The 24,446-nt window shown below is 38.2% G+C and overlaps 2 protein-coding genes across 4 annotated transcripts in view; both read right to left on the bottom strand.

Annotated features, from left to right (window-relative positions):
- Positions 1-6,909, bottom strand: part of LOC132144182 (adhesion G protein-coupled receptor L1-like) — a 45,641-nt gene extending 38,732 nt beyond the window's left edge. For all 3 annotated transcript variants that reach the window (XM_059554947.1, XM_059554948.1, XM_059554949.1), the window contains exon 1: positions 5,539-6,909. The gene's annotated coding sequence lies outside the window, so the exon portion shown is untranslated. The remainder of the gene's footprint in view (positions 1-5,538) is intronic.
- Positions 6,910-12,322: 5,413 nt separating this feature from the next.
- On the bottom strand, positions 12,323-23,337 carry LOC132144325 (NLR family CARD domain-containing protein 3-like). Its single transcript, XM_059555103.1, has 7 exons — positions 21,536-23,337; positions 21,195-21,286; positions 17,134-17,230; positions 16,347-16,520; positions 15,861-15,907; positions 15,246-15,781; positions 12,323-12,478 (listed from the first exon to the last, which is right to left on the bottom strand). Exons 1-7 carry the CDS (start codon positions 23,320-23,322, stop codon positions 12,323-12,325), a joined length of 2,889 nt encoding a protein of 962 aa, XP_059411086.1. The 5' UTR covers positions 23,323-23,337.
- Positions 23,338-24,446: the final 1,109 nt, after the last annotated feature.

Genomic DNA, 24,446 nt, shown 5'->3' with positions numbered 1-24,446 from the left:
GGTAACGCTGCTATGCGGCGGTGGTGGAGGAGACTCGCATCTCTCACACGTTCGTGTTTCTCTCTCTGTTCTGTGCGTTCAGGATGGCTGTTCCTGCTATGATCAATGTCTCATTTCTTTTTCACAGTTAGCAGTGCTGTGAAACCCCCACGGGCTCCGTCTCTACTGATGGTGCTTCAAAAATACTCCCCGTCCCAGGAGACACAATCAGATGATTTATCAGGAGCATTTCCCCAGGCGCACGACTCTCAACACGAGCAGAGCTGGAATCCAGTCTCAGGCTTCAGCGCGGCCTACAGCAGAAACACACTCCAGTCGCTGATGGAGATATAACAGATGCTGTACATGCTGGATTGTGATTGGCCCATCACTGTGGTCTGTGACCGTACACAGCTGGACTTTAAATACACTCGATCACTGGATTTCATTCATCGCTGCACTAGTTTCATGTCTCTTGTATCGCTCTCTTTATCTCACATAATGAAATCATTTAGACTCACATCAATATTACTTATCCATTTGTATTTATTAATTCAGTAAGCAGCCATATAATAAGTGACTCTGCTTCAGATTAGACTCCTGATCAAAGACTGGTTAAATATGTTTATCTAGTCAGTGTAATCACTAACAAAAACTCTCACCAGATGATAATTCAGTTTGTGCTTTTATTCTCAACTTATATTTTAGGTTGATAACTTATATAATTTATAAATGTAGATAATTTATATATACTTTTTATTTATGATTTATAATTCATGTTTATACAATTATAAATAATTTTTAGGAGTAATCAATGTGTATACATTGGAAAACAACTGAAATTTATACTTTGAAATATTTCCAATATTAACATATTGTCATCACCTAAAATTTATTTTGTCCCAAAAAATTATGTAGCTTAAATTAGTGTAAAATGGACCAACGTTAACATAAATTAAAGGTTTTTTTGTCAAAAAAGAAAAATATATATATAATATATAAAACGATATGGTGTAAGCAGTACCTCTGCACTCATACATAATCATTGAATAGATACAGTATTTAAATATAATACAGTATCTAGAATAACACACACGTTTACTCGTCTATCTAAATGAAGACACTGCATAGATGTACACAGTTTTATACACAGCTAGTTCTAAATACTATAAGCCAACCTAAACAAACACTAACAGAAAAAACATTCTGCATGTCATTTTTAAACTGTTACTACAAATAAGGGCATTCGGGGTCAGATTTAGCTCTCATCTGCTACAAATCTGTCCCTTAAATACAAACACACACGTTTGTATTGACTGATTCTAACCAAATGAAGAGGACACACATTTAGATCCCCACCGCCTTATGGAAATCAGAAACATGATACGGACTAAATAAAGGTGAAACCACACACACACACACACACTTGTAGGACTGATCAGTCCAGACACAAGAGTCACACTTCAGAAGCCCTCGAACACAGAGTTAGTCTCTGTCACAGAATGAACTGAAGCGGCCAAACACGGACTGGACAGCTCAACCTGTCATCAGACTGTGTGCTGAAGCACATGTCATAACCAGCCATCTTCGCATGCTCTATGCTCCAACAGGTGCACCGATACAACTACAGTGTAGGATTGACTTCACTCAGAAACTGCTAGCTAATATAAATAAAATATAAATAAAAAAACGGCAAATAAAAACCGTCTATGATAATAACAAAGACATGACAAGTAACACATTTAATTAAACATTACGTTTCTGAGGTATAGAAATTGTATTTTCTTGTCAAACATACTCAGTGTGAGGTCACAGGCGTTAATCACATGACATATACATCACTGACACCTGTGACACATGTGAAAGTGTGAAAGTCTTAATGTCAGACAACTCCATCTGTCTGTTGATCAGAGCTCGTGAGTCACTGTTTCTCCTGCATCTCTCTCCCTCATGATCACACACACACACACACACACACACATGCACACACACACACACACACACACACACGCACACACACACACACACACACACATGCACACACACACACACACACACACACACACACATGCACACACACACACACACACACACATGCGCGCACACACACACACACACGCACGCACGCACACACACACACACACACACACACACACACACACACACACACACACACACACACACACACACACACACACACACACACACACATGTTCCCTAATGGCCCAGTCACTTGCGCAAATAACACCTTCTACTTTAGTACTGGAAAAACACTGGAGACTGAAAACCCTTACACACACACACACAAAAGAGAAAAACACATTATTAATTATTATGAACAGTAAAATTAGTGGTTGCTAATTTTAAATATATGCTAATATATAAAATTCAGTATAGTGTTATTTTAGCATCATTGAGGTTTTTGTACTTGTTTAGTATATTTGTCATTGTTTTTGAAAATAACAGAAAAAAATTCTATTTTCTACACTTCATAAAAATGAATGCTACCAGAAATTAATTATTGTATGCTCTACTTAGAAAAACTCTCCATATCCTCTCTGTTCATGATCTATCCTCGAGCAGAATACATTCTGATATGGTATAATTTCCTCCAGGTGTAATTAAATGTCAAAGTTCTAATTAAAGTCCGGCTGTGATGAAAGTGTGCTGTGAGATAAACGTGGACCACATCCAGACAAATATCTCCGTCCTCATCTGTCAGACTGTCGTGATCAAAACCTGTGTTTGTGGAGCGCTGAGAATCAAACACAACACAGCAGAGCTTCATCTGGAGAGCTTCCGTGTAATAATAAGCCTATTACTAGAGTAATTGCTATAATTCACCCTCGCGCCTCTGTTCTGCATTCTCCCTCAGTGTTAGAGACACATAAACAGACACACCACTCTCATCAGCGCTGCACACAACACTCACACCAGATTAGAAAACAGAAGAAAACACCGATGCAGTCGGTCCGGAAGTCAACGTGGAGATACACTCAAAACCTGATTTACTTCCGTGAAGCGACGCCTTTTCAAGAGCCACAGCTTATTGGATAGAAGTGTTTTCCTTGATTCAAGAATTGATTGATTGGTGATGAGTAAAAGGGACAGATGAAGTCAAATAAAAAGAAAAGATAATATATATTTAGATTTTCTCACATGCATGCTTCAGTAAAAATACATCGCAGTCATCATGTTCATGCTGCCTTTTGCTAATGAAGCAAGCAGCATAAACGATTAATGCAAATATATAAAAAATGTTTTCAAAAATCATTTAATTTCAAAGATTTTATGTGCATTTATGTCAAGGCTATGTTCAGACACACTTGACTGAATTTATGTGTCTCATAGTTGTAAAATCATTTGTACTAAAGAATTTTGCCTAAAAATGTATTAACAGCAGTTCTGTAGACCACACTAAACTCTGCCTAAATTAGTATTTTACATTAACATATCTTTAAATTGACAATCTGGAGCAGATAGTGAAGAAAATGCATAAAGTGTTCAACACTCATAATAGATTTTTTCTTTTTTTAAATACTGATTATTAAAGCAAAATAAGCACAGACAGATGGATCAGGTCTAGCATCCAGTCAGAAGTAAAGAGGACTGACTAATTTATATCACAGCTACTTAACAAATAAATAAATACACCAACATAAGGTGTCCGCTTAAGATGACTTAAGACATAGAAAAGCATTAAATCATGGAGAAAAACTGGCCTAGAAAAAAAAGTACTTATATTGCAACACTACAAATAAGTTATTCAAACAGACCCATTTTTTTCAACCACTACTGGTAACAGATTACATAATTATTCTCCTATTTCAACTCTTCACTGTTTTAGCTTTCAGGACTAAATTACTTTCCAGACTGTTTGAGTGACATTTAAGACATTTAGGAGACAATCTTATGTGATTGTCCCAAAGAAAATAGACCAAATAATGAGAGCTTACGAGATCAAACACACACTTGAACCTTAAGCAAGACCAAAAAACGGCAAAATAACAACTGTTCTCAAACAGGTTTCCCAAGCACTAATGCTCTGAATGTGCAGCAGAAAACGGGAAATCTCACGGAACAAAATCAGCTTACAGATGGCTTCTGATTCTGCACACTACACTGGGGAGAGAGAAAGTATTTTTAACAACAGGGACACCAAAACTGCTGATACAGCAAAGCAAGAAGGATTCACAAATAATACCTGTTTATCTAATGCTATAAATACAGGCAGAAGCGTATAAGATAAAGGAATGACCACCAGCTCAGGGGTCAAATGGTCTGAGCTTCTGTATTTATCTATTTATGACTAAACGTCTGAGTTTATTCTACTGCTGCATGAACCTCTTCATCACAGGCTGAATCTATAGATATACTGTGATCCCAATAAGCCAACAACAGAAATGACATAAGAGATTATTTTCTGCTCTTCATCCACTTGCTTTGACTAGTAACCAGTGTTTTTGCATGTCTTTGCATTCGAGTCTTTGCTCGCGCAACCATCCGTGAGTCTTCAAAAGATCATTATGTGCCTCTTTATAAACACACGCTCTCTTCTCTGTATATCTGCCTGTAAAACACAGTAACACATGCACATTCACTCAACTACGCAACCGAGGACAAAAGAGGACTTGAATTGCTTTTATATGGTCTAAAATCAAACCTACATCACAAGCGATGATGTCCAGGGTTTTGTCAGACACATTAATTCTCAAAATGTAAGTCAGTAACTCCAAACATTATCTAAAGAGGACATACAGTACCATAGACCTACTAATAGACAAAATACCACAAACCCTAAAAGAACACAGTCACCATTTTTAGAATAAGCATGAAAACATTATTGTTTTATTTATGAATCATTTTCCCAATGAGGACAGTTGTTCCAGTTTTAGCTCACTTAAAGCTCATCCGAATGCACTAGTTGGGGCTCATGCATCGCTCAGGAGAAAGCTACGGCAGGAGTGTGTGGGAGATGGAGGAGATGTTGGGTGGGGAGGGATGGAGAGATGGAGGTCTGTCAGAATGCACCAGCAGTCAGTGGCGCCAGCACATTTACACACCACTCACGCGCCGCAGCGCTCGGCTCGCCTTTGGCCTGTAACTCAATTTACACCCAATGAAAAATGACCACAATGTGTGTGTGTGTGTGTACGTATGATATATAGGTCTGTGCATGCAGAATGTGTGCTTATGAGTGTGTGCATACAGTGATATGCACAATAGCGTGTATGAATTATATGTGTTTGTGTCCTTAGATGTAAGCCAGAGATAACATAGATTTTGGTTTGCATTCGGTTCTTAATTGTAATTAGAAATATATAAATATAGGCTGTGTACATTCAGAATAATTGGGCCATTTGGTCATCTCAAGTGTCCCAGTTTACCTTAACTCGCCCTATTCTGTAAATTCCAAAATATTAGTGGAAAAGCGATAGAACTGCGCTCATTTAACTAAGAAAATGTGTATAATGAAATAATGTGTGTAGATGTTGAGTATCGACCGTGTGTTTAGGGCTGATCTGAACACACACTGTTCATTCATTCATTCGTTCTTACCTTCTGTATCCACCCTACATCCTCTCCTCTCCCTCCTCTCTCTCCTCTCCTCCCCGATTCACTCGCTTCTCCTCTTCTGCTCCTGTGTCGCCAGAATGCATCAAGATTAAAATTTAATCAGCTGCCATCTTTCCAGACGAAAAAAGGGCCAAAAACATGATATTCAGTAATCCACCCTATGGAGCGTCTTCACGCAGGAGGAATAATAAACACGGACAATGATACAATCCAATGTGAACACAGTCTCCTGACCCTGTTGATAAGACAAATCAACATGCAACATTAAGAGCATCCATGAGCGAAGAGGAGAACCGTTTTGGTTTATTAGTCATTATGAGCACAAGTGAAGATCTTCGACTGGACGTCGCGCGCTCCGACTAATAATCGCGCGGTTTTAGAGGCATTTACGCGATGAACTGTTGATCGTCAAGGGTATTGCAATGAGACGATGAGCTGATGGTGGTCCTCTTCTGCTGATATTCATCGAAAACTAAACACTTAAATAGCTAGAATATTAATAATAAGGAAACGGTTATTAATATAATATATATATATATATATATAAATATTGTATGTCTTAAAAAAAATCCCGTCTGGCGCCGCTCCCCGTCCACGACCGTACAAATGGCGATCCTTGTCTGACAGACAGGCGATTTTCATTCAAACACAGAAATAGTCATACTAATAAAAAGGATAGATCGAGTACAGGCAAAATTAAATCCGTCCTGGCACCGCTCCCCGTGCACGAGATGTAAAAACGCGTTAAATCCGTGATAAATGCCACCTATCATCAGCAGCATCCGCGACGTTTAGCGCAGAAGCCCGTCGTGGATGTCCGTGACTAAACCCACGGCCGATGAATAAATCACAAATATAGCTACACGACGATTGAAACACTGTTTGGCATCTACGAATAAAAAGCTGCGTTTACATCTACATTCACCACATGTGTACGACAGAAGAGGAAGAAATGTCCACGTCAAAGCAGCACAGCCTATTAGGTTTAATGTGAAAGCGAGAGCGCGCGACCGCGCCAGATGTTGTGATGATGCTAGAGGACAGATGCAGGAGATCCAGCGATAGCAACAGATCGACGGAAGAAGCGGCTGTCACGGATTCTGCTGCTGCTGCATACAATAGAGACACACGACGACACCGCTGCCTCGGGAGATCAGCACAGGCCTCGCTGCTTCCACTAAATCATTCACCCAAACCAAACCATTTACTCGGTTCCTGACGGGAGAGAAACGCTGTTCCCGTTTGTGCTGTGCTGGATGCGGCAAGCGCGAGCGCGAGCACGAGCGCGAGAACCTTAACGCGACGCTTTCAGAAAGAGAACATGAACGCCCTGCTTCAGTCCCCCAAGCTCTCTCTCTCTCTCATTCTCTCTCTCTCAATCTCTCTCTCTCAATCTCTCTCTCTCTCTCTCTCTCTCTCTCAATCTCTCTCTCTCAATCTCTCTCTCTCTCCCTCTCTCTCTCTCTCTCTCTCTCTCTCTCATTCTCTCTCTCTCAATCTCTCTCTCTCAATATCTCTCTCTCCCTCTCTCTCTCTCTCTCTCTCTCTCTCTCCCCTCTCTTTCTCTCTGTTTTTCTGTGTAATATATGTAGGCTATATGTGTGTGTGTGTGTGTGTGTGTGTGTGTGTGTGTTTTGTATATATATCACATGATAATTCTGTAATTCTCTTTCTTTTTTGGACAGTCATCAAGAATCTGCGAGGAATGAATTCTCTGTTTTTTCACACACACACACACACACACACACACACACACACACACACACACACACACACACACACACACACACACACACACACATGTTTGTTTTTGTGTAAAGTGTGTTCATCCCATAGGTGTAATGGTTTTTATACTGTACAAACTGTATATTCTCTGGCCCTACACCAACCCTACACCTAACCCTAACCCTCACAGGAAACTTTGTGCATTTTTACTTTCTCAAAAAAACTCATTCTGTATGATTTATAAGCGTTTTGAAAAATGGGGACATGGGTTATGTCCTCATAAGTCACCCTCTCCTTGTAATACCTGTGTCATACCCAAGTCATTACACAGAGTTGTGTACACAGACATACACTCACACACACACACACACACACACACACACACACACACACATATATATATATATATATCTACATTCTATTTTGATATTTACCTCTTAATTTCATCACATCATGTTTAATCTGTCATCATCAATCAAAATTGCTTGGGGCAAAAACTCTTGGAATGTCAAAATTAAAAAATACAATACCATAAATAAAATATAATCAAATTTGATTGAAATGGATTCTGTTTCCCTTTTTGACCAGATCATTATAGTGTAAGGTCCAGGCACTCGGCCCAAGGAAGGTATCCGGTGCTGGATAAAGGATTCCTGCGTGTTCGGTCAATTCAGCGTGCAAAGTTATTTAATTTATGTTAAACTCAAATCTGACTCAATTTTATTATTTAATCTGACTTCACTTTATTATGACCTTGATTTTAGGTTGAAATGCAAATTGGTTGTATGTCTGTGTCTAATTAGTATTCTTCTGACATTTGATTATTCTAGGTAAACTCTTTATTTTATATTTACTCATTCAATTGGGTGCTTATGTTGCTAACAAGGATACAACATAATCTACTAGAGTCAAAAATTACAGAGTAAAACAATAAAATCAATGTAACAATTTATTATCAGTCAGGTAAATATGTATTCTGCCAAATACATATCCAATTCAAACATATCAAATCATATCAATACAAAACATCAAATTCTGAAAGATGAATCTAAAAGTATAATATGCATAAGTGACCTTAGAAAATACATTGTATGAAGTGAAGAGACACTCAACACACTACGGGCTTTCTGGCTACAGAATCGCCCTGATCCTTTTACTGCAATCATTTAAATGAAAAACCAAGATAAAACATCCCCCAAATGGAGGCATGAACAAAAAGTTGTTATTTGCATTATTCCAGGTCCCAGACCGGGATAGTTTACACCTCAAAGGGAACAGAAGGTAATTTACATGGAGGACCCTAGAAAAAGGGCACTCCCATTATAACGTGAGAGAGGTGTTTCCTGTCTCGAAGATGCTTGTTCATGTTTATATTGTCTGTTTCTAAGGAGATCAAAGTATCTGAGGCTCTTTCATCTTACAATATTTTTAAAAAGGCAATTTTGTACCTTTAGAATTTTTTATTTTTATTTTTATTTTTTATGGATTTTATTGACCAAGATTTAAAATGTAGCCTATTTCTAGGACAAGAGTAAAAACAATAAAGTCTAAAGGCTACGTAAAAGACATTTGAAAAGTAGCAAAAACAACCGTAAAGGGAAGAAACTCACAGAAGTGCATATGTCTATCAGCGTCTTCAGATGTGTATCAACGGCCTCAGTAATCCATCGTTTATCATTTGCATAAGAAGGGCTCATGCAAACTTCTCTAAAAGTCCTCCAGTGCCTCAGTGGTCGACTGGATGATTGTGTTTCTGCATGTTGATGAACATTTGCATATGACTTTGTCCACTTAAATAGAATATGTGTATCAATATAGATCGACCACAGAGCCAACAGGCAAATGAAATCAAAAACTCACATCAGCGTTTGTGATGTCATTTCCCTTGCAGATAACTTCACGTCTACCACAGGCACATGCCGGTTTGACACAAGACAAACAGAAGAAACAACTTCACAAACATAAGTGAAACATCAAACAGACCAATCCCCTTTGCTCCCTGGTATAGCGTTACACGTTAGTAATAGAAACCGAGCATATGAATGCAAATATTAGTTTAATTTTACAAAACTCTAGTCATTCAGTTTGACAATTCTACTTGTAACATAATGTCCTTTCTTATGTGCATGGTTATCCATTTCACAGCGATCTGAATAAAACTATAGAGAACTGCATCAATTTAATGTCTGTAGGTTAAGTTTCTGCCATGCTGTAGGCCTGCTTAACTAAAAAACAAGTTATGATAAAGCTAATATGTTAAAGCAAATATCTTTTTGGTTGACTGATTTGATCAGTTTGGTCAATATATTGTCATAAAGAGAAATAAGATAATGAGCTGGCTGATCAGTAGCCCTTTACTTCACACCCATTTATTACTTCATTGTAAACAGAGAAACTTTCCAATGTCTGAACTAAAACAAAATTACGACTGATTAATCACATCCCAACCCTTTGATTGATTTTTCTAATGACTTGGTCCAAATTTTCTATAAATTTCCTACTGCTCTCTGGTTTCTGCAGCCTTGTTACACATAAGCACTCATTTTAGGTATACAGTATTACAGATGTTTCTAACTGATGTAATGCCACATATCCATCTCTAGATAGAGCCATTCTCAACCCATTTTTTTAAAGGTTTGACTGTTGCTTGATTCAATCACCCTCTAAACATTAGTTGACAAGGATAGCTGGCAATTAGCAGTGGTGTAGTCTAGTTTCTTGTAGTGAGAATCTTGTGATTTTTACTCACCCGTCCCAGCACCATATCAACACCACCACACTCACTAAACAGGGCTCTATACTTACAGTACTTTAAATTTTAGGAGCACTTTAATTAAAAAATAAATAAAAATTAGGGGCACAGAAAAAAAAATCAGAAGCACCGTCTGAACGATACAAAAAATTAGCCTTCCCATTTACAAAGTAATATTGGACTCCGTAAAAGTGATTTACAGGGGAATTTTTTTTCTACAAACCCGATTCCAAAAAAGTTGGGACACTGTACAAATTGTGAATAAAAATAGAATGCAATGATGTGGAAGTTTCAAATTTCAATATTTTATTCAGAATACAACATAGATGAGATATCAAATGTCTAAACTGAGAAAATGTATCATTTTAAGGGAAAAATAAGTTGATTTTAAATTTTGTGGCATCAACACATCTAAAAGAAGTTGGGACAAGGCCATGTTTATCACTGTGTGGCATCCCCTCTTCTTCTTATAACAGTCTGCAAACGTCTGGGGACTGAGGAGACAAGTTTCTCAAGTTTAGGAATAGGAATGTTGTCCCATTCTTGTCTAATACAGGCTTCTAGTTGCTCATCTGTCTTAGGTCTTCTTTGACACATCTTCCTCTTTATGATGAACCAAATGTTTTCTATGGGTGAAAGATCTGGACTGCAGGCTGGCCATTTCAATATCCGGATCCTTCTTCTACGCAGCCATGATGTTGTAATTGATGCAGTATGTAGTCTGGCATTGTCATGTTGGAAAATGCAAGGTCTTCCCTGAAAGAGACGATGTCTGTATGGGAGCACATGTGGCTCTAGAACTTGGATATACCTTTCAGCATTGATGGTGTCTTTCCAGATTTGTAAGCTGCCCATGCCACACGCACTCATGCAACCCCATACCATCAGAGATGCAGGCCAGAGTCCTTGTCCTCTTTAGTCCGGATGACATGGCATCCCAGTTCTCCAAAAAGAACTTAAAATTTTGATTCGTCTGACCACAGAACAGTTTTCCACTTTGCCACAGTCCACTTTAAATGAGCCTTGGCCCAGAGAAAACGCCTGCGCTTCTGGATCATGTTTAGATATGGCTTCTTTTTTGACCTATACAGTTTTAGCCGGCAACGGTGAATGGAACAGTGGATTGTGTTCACGACAATGTTTTCTGGAAGTATTCCTGAGCCCATGTTGTGATTTCCATTACAGTATCATTCCTGTATGTGATGCAGTGCTGTCTAAGGGCTGAAGATCACAGGCATCCAGTATGGTTTTCCAGCCTTGACCCTTATTCACAGAGATGGTTCCAGATTCTCTGAATCTTTGGATGATATTATGCACTGTAGATGATGATAACTTCAAACTCTTTGCAATTTTTCTCTGAGAATCTCCTTTCTGATATTGCTACACTATTTTTTGCCACAGCATTGGGGGAATTGGTGATCCTCTGCCCATCTTGACTTCTGAGAGACACTGCCACTCTGAGAGGCTCTTTTTATACCCAATCATGTTCCCAATTGACCTAATAAGTTGCAAATTGGTCCTCCAGCTGTTCCTTATATGTACATTTAACTTTTCCGGTCTCTTATTGCTACCTGTCCCAACTTTTTTGGAATGTGTAGCTCTCATGAAAACCAAAATGAGACAATATTTGGCACGACATTTCAAAATGTCTCACTTTCAACATTTGATATGATATGTATATTCTATTGTGAATAAAATATAAGTTTATGAGATTTGTAAATGATTCCATTCCTTATTTATTCACATTTTGTACAGTGTCCAAACAAATTTATTCAAATTAATTTATTCAAATTTGACATCTTTTATGTCAAATTCAAAAGTGTATTTTCATAAGCTTTTTTAAAAATTTCTAATTGAAGCAATGGAATAAGAATAATAATTTACTGATTGAATAAAATCAGTATTAACAAAACTAATTTGCACTACAGAGGTGGCACAGAAGAACACAAAAGTGGCTTGTTGGTATTTACAGACATTTAATGAGGCTCAGAAGTTGGATGAGTGCAGTTAACTTCATAAATTCATGTTGAGAATAATTTTCAAATATCACATTTTGAGTATAAAAGTATTCAATTATTTAAATAACTGAAATAATACTTAAAAATGAAACTAAAACTTCCATTAGGTGGCGGCAAGTTACTGATTTTATCACTGAATCATTTATTCAATTGATTCATTTGAATGGCTGATTCATTCAGGAACAAAGCACGATACAGTCTTTATGTGCGTATGACTTCACGCAGCACTGCGCAAACCGATCGCAGTCTGACTTGAAGCAGTAAATGGCGGTTAGAAATTTTGTCCGACTTGAGAAGGTGCCGACGCCACATGACTGTCACCTGTGACATCAAAGTACCGCGAGAGCGTTTCGAGAGCAGCCGGCTGACTCAGTCGCTGCAGTTTCTCCAGAGCGACTGCAGGAGCACTGATGACGACACAGCTGTTCTTGATTGGCCAGATCCACCACACGACAACGATCACGTGTGGTGGGGTTTATTTAAACCTTTTCAGTTCCAATAATGGCCACAAATCTGTGTTTTTTAAGCTTTTTTACTGTAGTCGCACTGTTGTATTGAGTCCCGTTTATCATACAACACTGATAAAAACGTATATACCCCACTGCATTAGTATTTAAATAGTTTATGATTATGTTGAACTTTATTCTTGAAAATATGGCGCTGTATTAAGCAGTATGTAAAAACTGCTTCTGTTGCTCATGAAAACTTTTTTTAAACTTCTGTGTATTTTACAAATATTGCATTCACTTCATCTGTGATAAAGTATGCAATCACCACGTGAGTATAACTAATGGGAGCAGAAGATGTCCGGCATGACATGTCTGTTTTCAGCTCCACCCCTGACTGCAAGCAGCTGCTGTCGCCATCTGGAGCCATGCTTCAAGTCGAATGCACCCATTATAATTGGATAATTGAATTGACTAATTGAATGGATTCGTTTAAAAACACAGATTCATTAATAAACAAAACAACGCTGTGTTTGAATAGAGCTGTGCAGAGGCTCAGTTGTGAGTTTGTTTGAAACTATTTTAATTGACAAAATAGAGCAAAATCAGGCAATACTGTTATAGTGAGACAATGTCAGAAAAGTAACTTAACATTAACTTTTTGTAATAATCATCAAAATAAACAGCATGATTATCAAAAATTCAGTGCTTCACAGACGGGGAATTTATGAATGAACATGTGTAAGGTCTGTCACAAAACGATATTGTTACATATCCGCATGCTTTTTTAAGTGGGTATACGCAAATCGTTGACCTTAGTAGGTATACTGCGTATACCTGCATATCACGTAGAATATATCACTGGCTATTAGCCTCTGTGAAGAAAACCAACTGAGCCATTTAACTGACCACATTATTTAAGAATGGTGTTTACTGTTTAGGGGAAAGTTTGACAACCCAATCTAACATTCAGAATACAGTTAAACAGCAACTTTATAATGAGTCAGTTCGATATCAAAGACTCTTCAGTCTTTTGGCTGCTTTTATGAAAGGCTTTCATGAATATACCATTATCACTATAAACAGATTCATGATTACTTATTCCAGCTATAACATTACATCAAAATTTGTGATTTAGTGTGTTTTTGACTTTTTCAAGTTAATCATGTGTGTTTCTAAGATTCTGTAGTAATTATGTCTACTATATATCTTTACATATCAGAAATAGTAGTATGTTATTCTAAATTCAGCCAGTGACTTGGTTTCAGAACTGTTTTTCATTCACGTTCTGCTGTGATTTTCTAAATATTTTAAAGGATTCTGAGCAATGAACTAATTCAAACAACTTTAAGAGGAATCACAATAGAAGACTCTGTACTTTCAGGCAATGAACTACTAATTTTATGAAGAACTAGTTTAAAAAAAATAATACAAATTACTTTAAAGGTGCAATGTGTAAGATTTACAACTATCTATTTACATAAATGCAATATAATATATATAAAACTATGTTTTCAGAGGTGTATAAAGATGTTTCTTAATGAATTGTTATGATTTTATTACCTTAGATTGAGGTATTTCTATCTACATACACCACATGTCCTCTTACATGGAAATCGCCAACATGTTTCTACAGTAGCCCTAACTGCTCTACAGAGCGCGTTTCATCACTTTGTTGTTTTTACGAATAAAACACTAACACAATGATGAACAAGTACATTAGCATCCACAATAACACTGATTTATTGAATAATTAATTAGATATAATTCCTTGATTTACCTTTGTAAAGAAATCTCATTGCTCTCTGCTGTCTTTACCGACGACATCTTTACATCCGTCCGCCACCGTGGTTTCTCTAAAGGGAGGGTGAGCAGGGCACTGAGCCCTTGGTTGCAGTTTGCAACGTCACCGCTAGATGCCGCTTAAAATTACACACTGCACCCTTAAAGGGTTAGTTCACCCAGATAGCAAATTTATGTAATTAATAACTTACCCACATGTTGTTTCAAACCCGTAAGACCTCCGTTTATCTTTGGAACACAGTTTAAGATATTTTAGATATAGTCCGAGAGCTCTCAGTCCCTCCATTGAAGCTGTGTGTACGGTCTACTGTCCATGTCCAGAAAGGTAAGAAAAACATCATCAAAATAGTCCATGTGACATCAGAGGGTCAGTTAGAATTTTTTGAAGCATCAAAAATACATTTTGGTCCAAAAATAGCAAAAACTATGACTTTATTCAGCATTGTCTTATCTTCCGTGTCTGTTGTGAGAGAGTTCAAATCAAAGCAGTCTGGATATCCGGTTCGCGAACGAATCATTCAGTTCACCAAATCAAACTGAATCGTTTTAAACGGTTCGCGTCTCCAATACGCATTAATCCACAAATGACTTAAGCTGTTAACTTTTTTAATGTGGCTGACACTCCCTCTGAGTTCAAACAAACCAATATCCCGGAGTAATGCATGCAATCAAACAGTACACTGACTGAACTGCTGTGAAGAGAGAACTGAAGATGAACACCGAGCTGAGAACAATTTATGTTATTGAGTTAAATAAAAATTGTCAGTGGCAAAGACAACATCAGCTCCACTTGAGTTTCATTTGTCAAAATGGTGATCTAAATACAATTAATAAAGGTACTTTAGTAGTTAATTGAAAGCAAAGCCAAATGTTCATGTACACAAATGAAACAGTGTGTGAAATGTGTGAAAATTGGACTTAATTGTTTTTGTGATTTAATCTGACATAAGATATTGTGGAGTCGGAATGAACCCCAAATCCAGCACAGAGGGGTTCAGTGAATGTGGTGTTGAATGTGTGTAAGCGTGTGAGTGTGTGTGTGTCAGAGACGCTGTAGAAGGACAGAGACCCAGCCGCCACATCCACATACACTCCTACTCTATTAGACAAACGTACAGAGATGTCAGTGCTCTCATTGTTGTGCCAGACAGTGAATCCTTTAGCAGAGCAGTACAGAGTCCAGGATTTGTCATTGTATCCAAACCAACTGTCATTCCCTCCTTTCCTGTTAATTCCTCTATGTGTCACTGATATTTCAACAAACCCACTCCATTCAGCCTCCCAGTAACAACGTCCAGTCAGACTCTCAACACACAGAACCTGCTCATGTTGCTCAAATCTATCTGGATGATTAGGATACGACTGAGGTTTTGGATCAGGATTTGACTCATCGTGTTTGACATATTCTGCCTTCCTGTTGTTCTCAGACAGACTGAGTTGAGCGTTTGTTGTGTTTGGATCCAGTGTGAGATCACAGGCATCTGAATACAAAGAACAGAGAAACATTTATCACACAACAGCTCAGAAGTTAATGATGGTGTGTGTGTTTGTCTAACTTACATTTTTGTGGTCCTGCTTTCATCATTGACTCTCCTGGATTATCCAGACTATAAACACACAACACATATTTGAATGTAGATATGCCTTCATTCACAGATAGATTTGAACTTCATCTCTCATGTTCATTGGACTGACAGCAGACCTGTTTTAAAGATGAGCTACTGAAGCATAACTCCTGAGCGCTGCTCTGTCAGTTAACTACAGACCTAAACAGTGTTTACTTAACCACATTGTTATTGCAATGCTCTACTGGTCTGAGTTACAGGAATACTGCAGACACACAGTCTTGTCCGATCCTGGAGTGCTGTGGTCCTGCAGAGTTCAGCTCCAACCCTAATCTAACACAACAGAACAAGCTCATCAATGTCTTCGAGATTCCTTAAGCTACAGGCAACAGAGTTTTTGGAACTAAACTCTGCAGGACCGTGGCACTCCAGGACAGATGTTGCCTATCTCTGATCTAGTCAGTACTATTTCCAAACATACTTGAGTTTCTCCAGTTTATAGTTAGGATCCTGCAGTTTGTGTTTGAGCAGCTGGACTCCTGAAGGTCCTGGGTGATTGTAGCTGAGATCCAGCTCTCTCAGGTGTGAGGGGTTTGAATTCAGAGCTGAAGACAAATAACCACAGCCTTCCTCTGTCACCATGCAGCCAGACAACCTGTAAAAGACACAAAATCACCAAATAAATTAACAAAAAATTACTGGAACATTGACTCTCTACAAATGCAATGCAAATAAATAATGCAAAATGCAAAGAAATAAAGTACTGTGCAAACTGGTAAGGCAAAAAAGTTTCAGCTTAATTTATACTCATTGAGCAAAATTATAAATGCAACACTTTTGTTTTTTGTCAGGGTTGGGGGTCTGTAAACCAGTCAGTATCTGGTGTGACCACCATTTGCCTCACGCAGTGCAACACATCTCCTTCGCATAGAGTTGATCAGGTTGTTAACTATGGCCTGTGGAATGTTGGTCCACTACTCATCAATGGCTGTGTGAAGTTGCTGGATATTGGAAGGAGTTGGAACACGCTGTCTTATACGTCGATCCAGAGCACCCCAAACATGCTCAATTGGTGACATGTCTGGGGCTGACCATGCAAGAACTGGGAACATGGCGCCGTGCATAATCATGTTGCAACATGAGGTGATGATTGTGGATGAATGGCACAACAATGGGCCTCAGGATCTCATCACGGTATCTCTGTGCATTCAAAATGCCATAAAAAAATTCACCTGTATTTGTTGTACATAACATACGCCTGCCCATACCTTAACCCCATTGCCACCATGGACCACTCGATCCACAACGTTGACATCAGCAAACCGCTGACCCACACGACACCGTACACACTGTCTGCCATCTCACCTGTACAGTGAAAACCGGGATTCATCCGTGAAGAGAACACCTCTCCAAAGTGCCAGACACCATTCAGAGAAAAAGCGGCTGATGATGGCAGAAAACTGAATGAAGGGTTAGTTCACCCAAAACTGAAAATTAGCCTGTGTTTTATTCAACCTCGAAGCATCCTAGGTGTATATGACTTTCTTCTTTAAGACTATTCCAGTAGGAGTTATATTAAAAATGGTCCTGGCTATTACAAGCTCTATCATTGCAGTCAGTGGGTGTTGCAGTTGAACAATCCACAAGTTGTCGTGCACATCCATAATAAAACATGCTTCACACGGGGGTGAATGAAGGCCTCCCGTAGCAAATCCACGTGTTTTTGTAAGAAAAAAAATATCAATATTTCAAACGTAATAAACACTTTTCTCTATGAATGGCAGATAACCCAGCATGTATGAGCAGTGCGCATGCTCAGAGAAACACTAGAGTCGCAAGTTTGTTTATAGGAGCAAATGAAGCAAAGTTTCCTTTGTTTAGCAAAGAAAAAACCTCTTGGCTTATATCGAAATCCTCCAACATTTTTCTTGGCATATCTTCAGTTTGTACTTATAATTCATGACCGGCATTTTGTTTATTTCTCTCTCCGCATTTGTCACTAATCATGCAACGCATATGTGCTGCATCATCCGCCGGCACGGCTTCCACGTATGACAGATGATGGAAGTGATAGAAAAGTGTGTAATATGTTTGAAATATGGATATATTTCTTACAAAAAAACATGAATTTGCTACAGGAGGCCTTTATTTACCCCCCCCCCCCCCCCCCGCCCCAGATCCAAGTGAAGCACATTTTTATTATGGATGCGCATGCTTTATTTGACAATTTGTGAAGTGTTCAACTGCAACACCCGCTGACTGCAATGATACAGCTTGGAATATCCAGGACAATCCGACTGGATTCGGCTGAAAGAAGAAAGTCATATACACCTAGGAGGCTTCAAGGGTGAGTAAAACACAAGCCAGTTTTCATTTGTGGGTAAACTAACCCTTTACGTTCTACTTCTGTAGTTATTTTAGTGAAAGCAATTTAAAAGTAATACAGGAGTGATGTAATCACAGCAGCGTCTCTACTTCCTCTGCGAACTGTGAAGAGCCAGAGCCCCACCCCTCATCATGCGCACCGCAATTTTGATTCTCTGTGTGTCTGTACTGTACATGTGGAAGAATTGACAGTAAAGCAGACTTGACTTGATTTGACTAATGCATTACAATTCTGAGACAGTAATATTGTAAAGTAAGGAATTACTTTTAAATATCAGTAACAAGTAATCTATAATGTATTACAATTTGAAAGTAACTTGCACAACACTGGTTATGACGACAAATTGCAGTGAGGTCGAGACCCTGATAAGGACGAAATGCATGCAGATGAGTTTTCCTTAGATGGTTTCTGACAGTTTTTGCAAAAATTCTTTGGTTATGCAAACCGATTGTTGCAGCATCTGTCCGGGTGGCTGGTCTCAGACCATCTTAGAGATGAAGATGCTAAATGTGAAGGTCCTGGGCTGGTGTGGTAACACGTGGTCTGCGGTTGTGTGGCCAGTTGGATGTACTGCCAAAATCTCTGAAACAGCTTTGGAGGCGGCTTATGGTAGAGAAATTAACATTCAATTCACTGCAACAGCTCTGGTGTACATTCCTGCAGTCAGCATGCCAATTGCAGGCTACCTCAAAACTTGCAACATCTGTGGCTTTGTGCTGTGTGATAAAACTGCACATTTTAGAGTGGCCTTTTATTGTGGCCAGCCTAAGACACACCTGTGCAATAATCATGCTGTCTAATCAGCATCTTGATATGCCACACCTGTGAGGTGGATGGATTATCTCAGCGAAGGAGAAGTGCTCTTTACACAAATTTAGACAGATTTGTGAACAATATTTGAGAAAAATAGGCATTTTGTGTACATAGAAAAAAAGTCTTAGATCTTTGAGTTCAGCGCATGAAAAATGGGGCAAAATCAAAACTGTTGGATTTATCATTTTGTTCAGTGTATTTTGCTATAATGTGCTAGATAGAAAGAATTGAAGAATGAAAGAATTACAAAACCATCAGCAGATAACAGCCATCACTTGATATCATGTCACTCTAGCTTTCTTTGAAGCTGCAAATGTGTTTAAAAAACACACCCTCACAGCCACCAAAAGAAAACAAAAGATAGAATAAGAGTTAAGAGCCCAACTAATGAAAACACTAATCACTGTTATGGTGAAACACATTAGAGTTAAACCTATGTTAATTCTCAATAAAAACTTTTGTAGATGTGTAACAGAAATAAAGTCAGTCTGGTTAGTAATAAGTGAAGCTGATAAAGATGTTTCTGGAGTTGTTTAATCCTCTGCTGAGATCTTGAGAGATTTAATGTCTTCTTTTATCTTCAATTGATTTCATCTAAGGTTGTGGCTGAAGTCAGTTGTAGTTCTTGTGTTTCTGCTCATCTCTTTTTCTGTTCTCTTCTTTTCTTCAGTGATTCTGCTTGTTAACAGGCTTATTAAGGCTGAAATTACTTCATATTTAATAAACACAGATTTTGTGGCTCAGAATTAGGTCCAGTTCTGGTTAATTTCTTTACTCTTGGCTGGCATGTGGCATTGCTATGGCCTGCTTGTGGCTCAAATCTGGCAAACAGGAGCGGTCCGTCCAAGGGCCATCATTCCACGCTGCATGTGGGCCAGATCATCTTTCCACGGGTGCCAGATGTGGGCCGGATCTGGGCCGACACAATGTTGCTATGTGAGAAATGTCATATTACATTTCTAAAGAGTGGTTTCAAAAGTAGTGGCCATAGGGCTGAATAATGCAGTGCAGTGGTGAAATACAAAAGTCTACCACATATAGAAATAATAATTTAAAGGGTTGTTTTTTTGTACCATAGATGAGAATAATGCAGACAATCCCCGTCAAGGACTAGAACCAAGATGAGGTCTATTTATGATTATTTATCAATATTAATATTTTGACAATATTAATATTTGTTCATATCATATTGCAGTGCATTAAAACATTTATTTGTATTTATTTATTAAAGACTAACATGACTAAGACTTTGGCAAAGTATTGTGTATTTCTTTAAACAACGTCATTGCAATTCAGAGATTAAATTCAATACATTTTAAATAAAATGACTGAAGACACTTGAGACATGAGTGCAGAAATTATGTTAAATTAAAAAAAGAATTCATGTTTAAAAAGTTAAATTATCTTTTTAATTATATATATATATATATATATATATATATATATATATATATATATATATATATATATATATATATATATATATACAATGTTTTCAGTAGATCTACTAATTAATCTAATTATCATAATTATCATAACTAATTAATCTAATTTATTACATGGTACAGTGATTAATCTAATTAATTGCACATTTTTTGCTGTGTTTTTAAAGTTTTTCTTTGGATTTTTTTTTTTTTTTTTTGTATGGAGCTCGCTGCGAGATTCACCGCTCTGGCTCTAGAGGAGGATAAACTAAAAAAGAAACATTATTAAACATTAATTTGTCAGATTTTATTGTTATATTTTTTATAATTATGGATTTATAAATAGTTGATGTATATGGAGTGCCAAACTGCATTTTATTTGGTGATTCCATTGATTTACTGAATTTATGAACACAACAAATCAGTTTTTTTTTTATTATAAGAACGGATCCTCAAAGCATGCAAGCCAGGAAACGCCTGCACATGGAGCAATGGATGAGTGTGCATTTTGAAAGCTATGTGCAGAGGCAAGGTAGCCTGATGGCTGCATTAATTGCTTATTTCAAGATTTGCCACTGATGAACACTGTCAATGACCATACATTACTCATCTTCAAAATGTTACCTCAATCTGCCCAGCTGACAGTTTGGACTCTTCAGTCCTTCAGAGAGCAGCTTCACTCCTAAATCCTGCAGGTCATTGTTACTCATATCCAGCTCTCTCAGGACAGAGTATGGGGATTGTAGAGCTAATGAAACAACTTCACAACACTGAGCGTTGAGATTACAGCCGGCAAGACTGAAAGAGAGAAAAAGACACAATAATTAAATTCTAAAAATAATTTCACAGTGCTATTAGGAATGCAAAAAAACAATCAATAATAAAAAATAAATAAACAAATCCATACTTAAGGGAATTGCTATAAAAATATAAAAATAAAGTAAATACCTGTATAAAATAAAACATATTATAAAAATAGTCAAACTGTACTGAAGGTATATAGTTTACATTAAAAAAAAACTGTAAGAAAAAAAATCAAACACTCACAGAGCTTTTCTGCAGTTGATCACAGCAGGTATCAGTCTTCTTCTGCCCTCATCTGATGTGTTGTATTTCTGGAGGTCCAGCTCATCCAGCACTTCCTCTGACATCTGAAGCATGTAGGAGATTGTTGAGCAGTGAGCAGCAGAGAGTTTCTTCTCTGAGTGTTTGTATGATTTCACAAACTCCTGAATCTCTCTGGACAGAGTCTCATCTTTTACTTCCAGCAGACAGAGGAACAGATTGATGGATCTTTCAGTGGAGAGTTCATGTCCATCTTTGATCTTCTCTGTAATGTACTGTGTGATTTCACTGATGGTCTCTGAGCTGTTCTCTGTGTGTTTCAGTAGATCCTGTAACAGTCTCTGATTGGACTCCAGTGAGATGCCCAGAAGGAACCGCAGGAACAGATCAAGCTGTCCATTCTCACTCTTAAGGGTTTTGTCTACTACTCTTTCATAGAGTTTGTGCAGTGAATCAAAACATTCTTCTGTATTGATGCTTATGTGGTAGTAAAACACATGGAAAGCAGCAAGAAACTCCTGAACGCTCAGATGAACAAAGCTGTAAACTTTCCTCTGATGAATCACAGATTCCTCCTTAAAGATCTCAGTGCAAATCCCAGAATACACTGAAGCAACAGTGATGTCTATGCCGCTCTCAATCAGGTCCTCCTCATAGAACATCACATTGCCCTTCATCAGTTGTTTGAAAGCCACTTCAGCAAGTTTCACAATCACTTCTCTGTTGGACTGCAGGAGTTTCTCTGGATCTCTCTCTTCATACTTCTGCTTCCTCATGTTGATCTGAATCAGCAGGAAGTGGATGTACGTTTCAGTCAGAGTTTGAGGGATTTCTGCACTCAGATCTTCTTCCATGAGCTTCTGAAGCACAGTGGATGAGATCCAGCAGAAGACGGGGATGTGGCACATGATGTGGATGCTTCTTGCTCTTCTGATGTGTGAGATGATTCTGCTGGCTTGATGCTCATCACTGATTCTCTTCCTGAAATATTCCTCCTTCTGAGGCTCATTGAATCCCTGAATTTCTGTCAGACGGTGGATGTATTTGGAGGGGATCTGATTGGCTGCTGCTGGTCTGGAGGTGATCCAGATGAAAGCAGAAGGAAGCAGCTCTCCTTTCATGAGCTTTGACATCAACACAGCCACTGATGAAGTCTCAGTCACATCACAAACTTTCTGAGCGTCTGAAAACATCAGTGTGATTCTGCTTTCATCCAGACCATCAAAGATGAACACAACTTTACACTCCTCATACATCTGTGGGTCCAGATCTTGAAGTTCAGGATGAAAGTCCAGCAGAAGTCTGTGAAGACTGTACTGATGATCTCGGATCAAGTTCAGCTCTCGAAATGGAAGCACAAACATGAAATCTACATCCTGATTGGCTTTTCCCTCGGCCCAGTCCAGAATGAACTTCTGCACAGAGACGGTTTTTCCGATTCCAGCGATGCCGTTTGTAAGAACAGTCTTGATCTGGTCTTTCTCCTCAGATCCTGCTTCAGCGGAGGCTTTAAATATGTCATTGCAGTCAATTGCAGTGTCTTGTGAGTGTTGTGTTTTGGATGTTTTCTCCATCTGTAAAACTTCATGTTCTTCATTCACTCGTTCTCTCTCTCCCTCTATGATGTAGAGCTGTGTGTAGATGCTGTTCAGGAGGCTTTCATTCTCCTGGAGTTTCAGTCCCTCACATAATCTCTCATACTTGTTCTTCATGCTGGTTATGTGCTGGTCTTTGATTTTCTGTAGTTGATTATCTGCTATTTTCTGCATGTCTCCAGTCTCCTCCTGCAGGTGAGCAAAGACAGCTGAACTGGATCTTCTTGTGATTCTGTTTCTGGATCTCCTTCCACACTGAGGACAGTTGAAGTCTTCTGATGGTCTGGACTGATCCCAGGAAATACTGATGCACTGTCTGCAGAAACTGTGTCCACATATAACAGAGACTGGATTTCTCAAAACCTGCTCACAAGTTCCACATTTTGACTGAACACAGATCAGTTCCTCCCTATCTCTGCAGAGTCAAAATATAAAATATCAGTTTTATTATATCACAATAAATAAGTGAGATACCATAAATATTAAAACCATATATGTTCGTCAGTATCTGAAGTACGTTAACTTTAATTGATAATTACTGCTACTAAATTGTAAGTCTAAGAAACAAGAATGTTTTAATTGTGTCAAAATGCCAATGTATTTTGTTATGTGTTTTAAAGATCATGTTTTGTTCAAGAAACTCAGACCATCCTGGACTAAGAGGTTTCATATCTAGTACATACTTATTTTGTTTAGTCATGAAACTTCAGAAGACAAAGATTGATACAACATGGCAGGAGCATTTCAATCGCTTTTGAATCTGCAGCCAATTATTGTGCTGCTTAACATTTACACATTTGGTTTTGTGTTTGCTTTAAGCAAGTCTTGCAGTTTCCTATCAGATACCCTCCACTTTACCCAGCTCCACCTGTCTAAGGTTTCATGTACTGTATGTTATATATGTGTAGGGTTGAGTGATAAAATGATAAAGATAATTATCACAATATTTTTTTTTCCCTAGATGAAACTCGTGTTCGATAAATGTTCAATATAATGCTTTGCACCAAAGCGGAATAAAACAGCATTAACATGGCACCACACAGACTAATTAGCAGGTCTCCTCAAATGGCTGCACAGCGCGAGCAGATGTGTTTACTCACTTATTTGTCTCGACCAGCGCTTTGAGATCCAGCAAGCTTTTCTGTGGATTTACTGTAGCAACACTAACCGCACCATGGTATTGTGACATAAATATGGGATAAACATATGGAATTTTATTATATTACTTATGTAGACATGTATTAATTGTATTAAAGGAGTAATGCTTGTTACTAAGCTACAGCATTGGTGCATAGGCT

This window comes from Carassius carassius, chromosome 7 (assembly GCF_963082965.1).
Source record: "Carassius carassius chromosome 7, fCarCar2.1, whole genome shotgun sequence".
Classification (NCBI taxonomy): Eukaryota; Metazoa; Chordata; class Actinopteri; order Cypriniformes; family Cyprinidae; genus Carassius; species Carassius carassius.
This window is presented reverse-complemented; position numbering and strand designations above follow the sequence as displayed.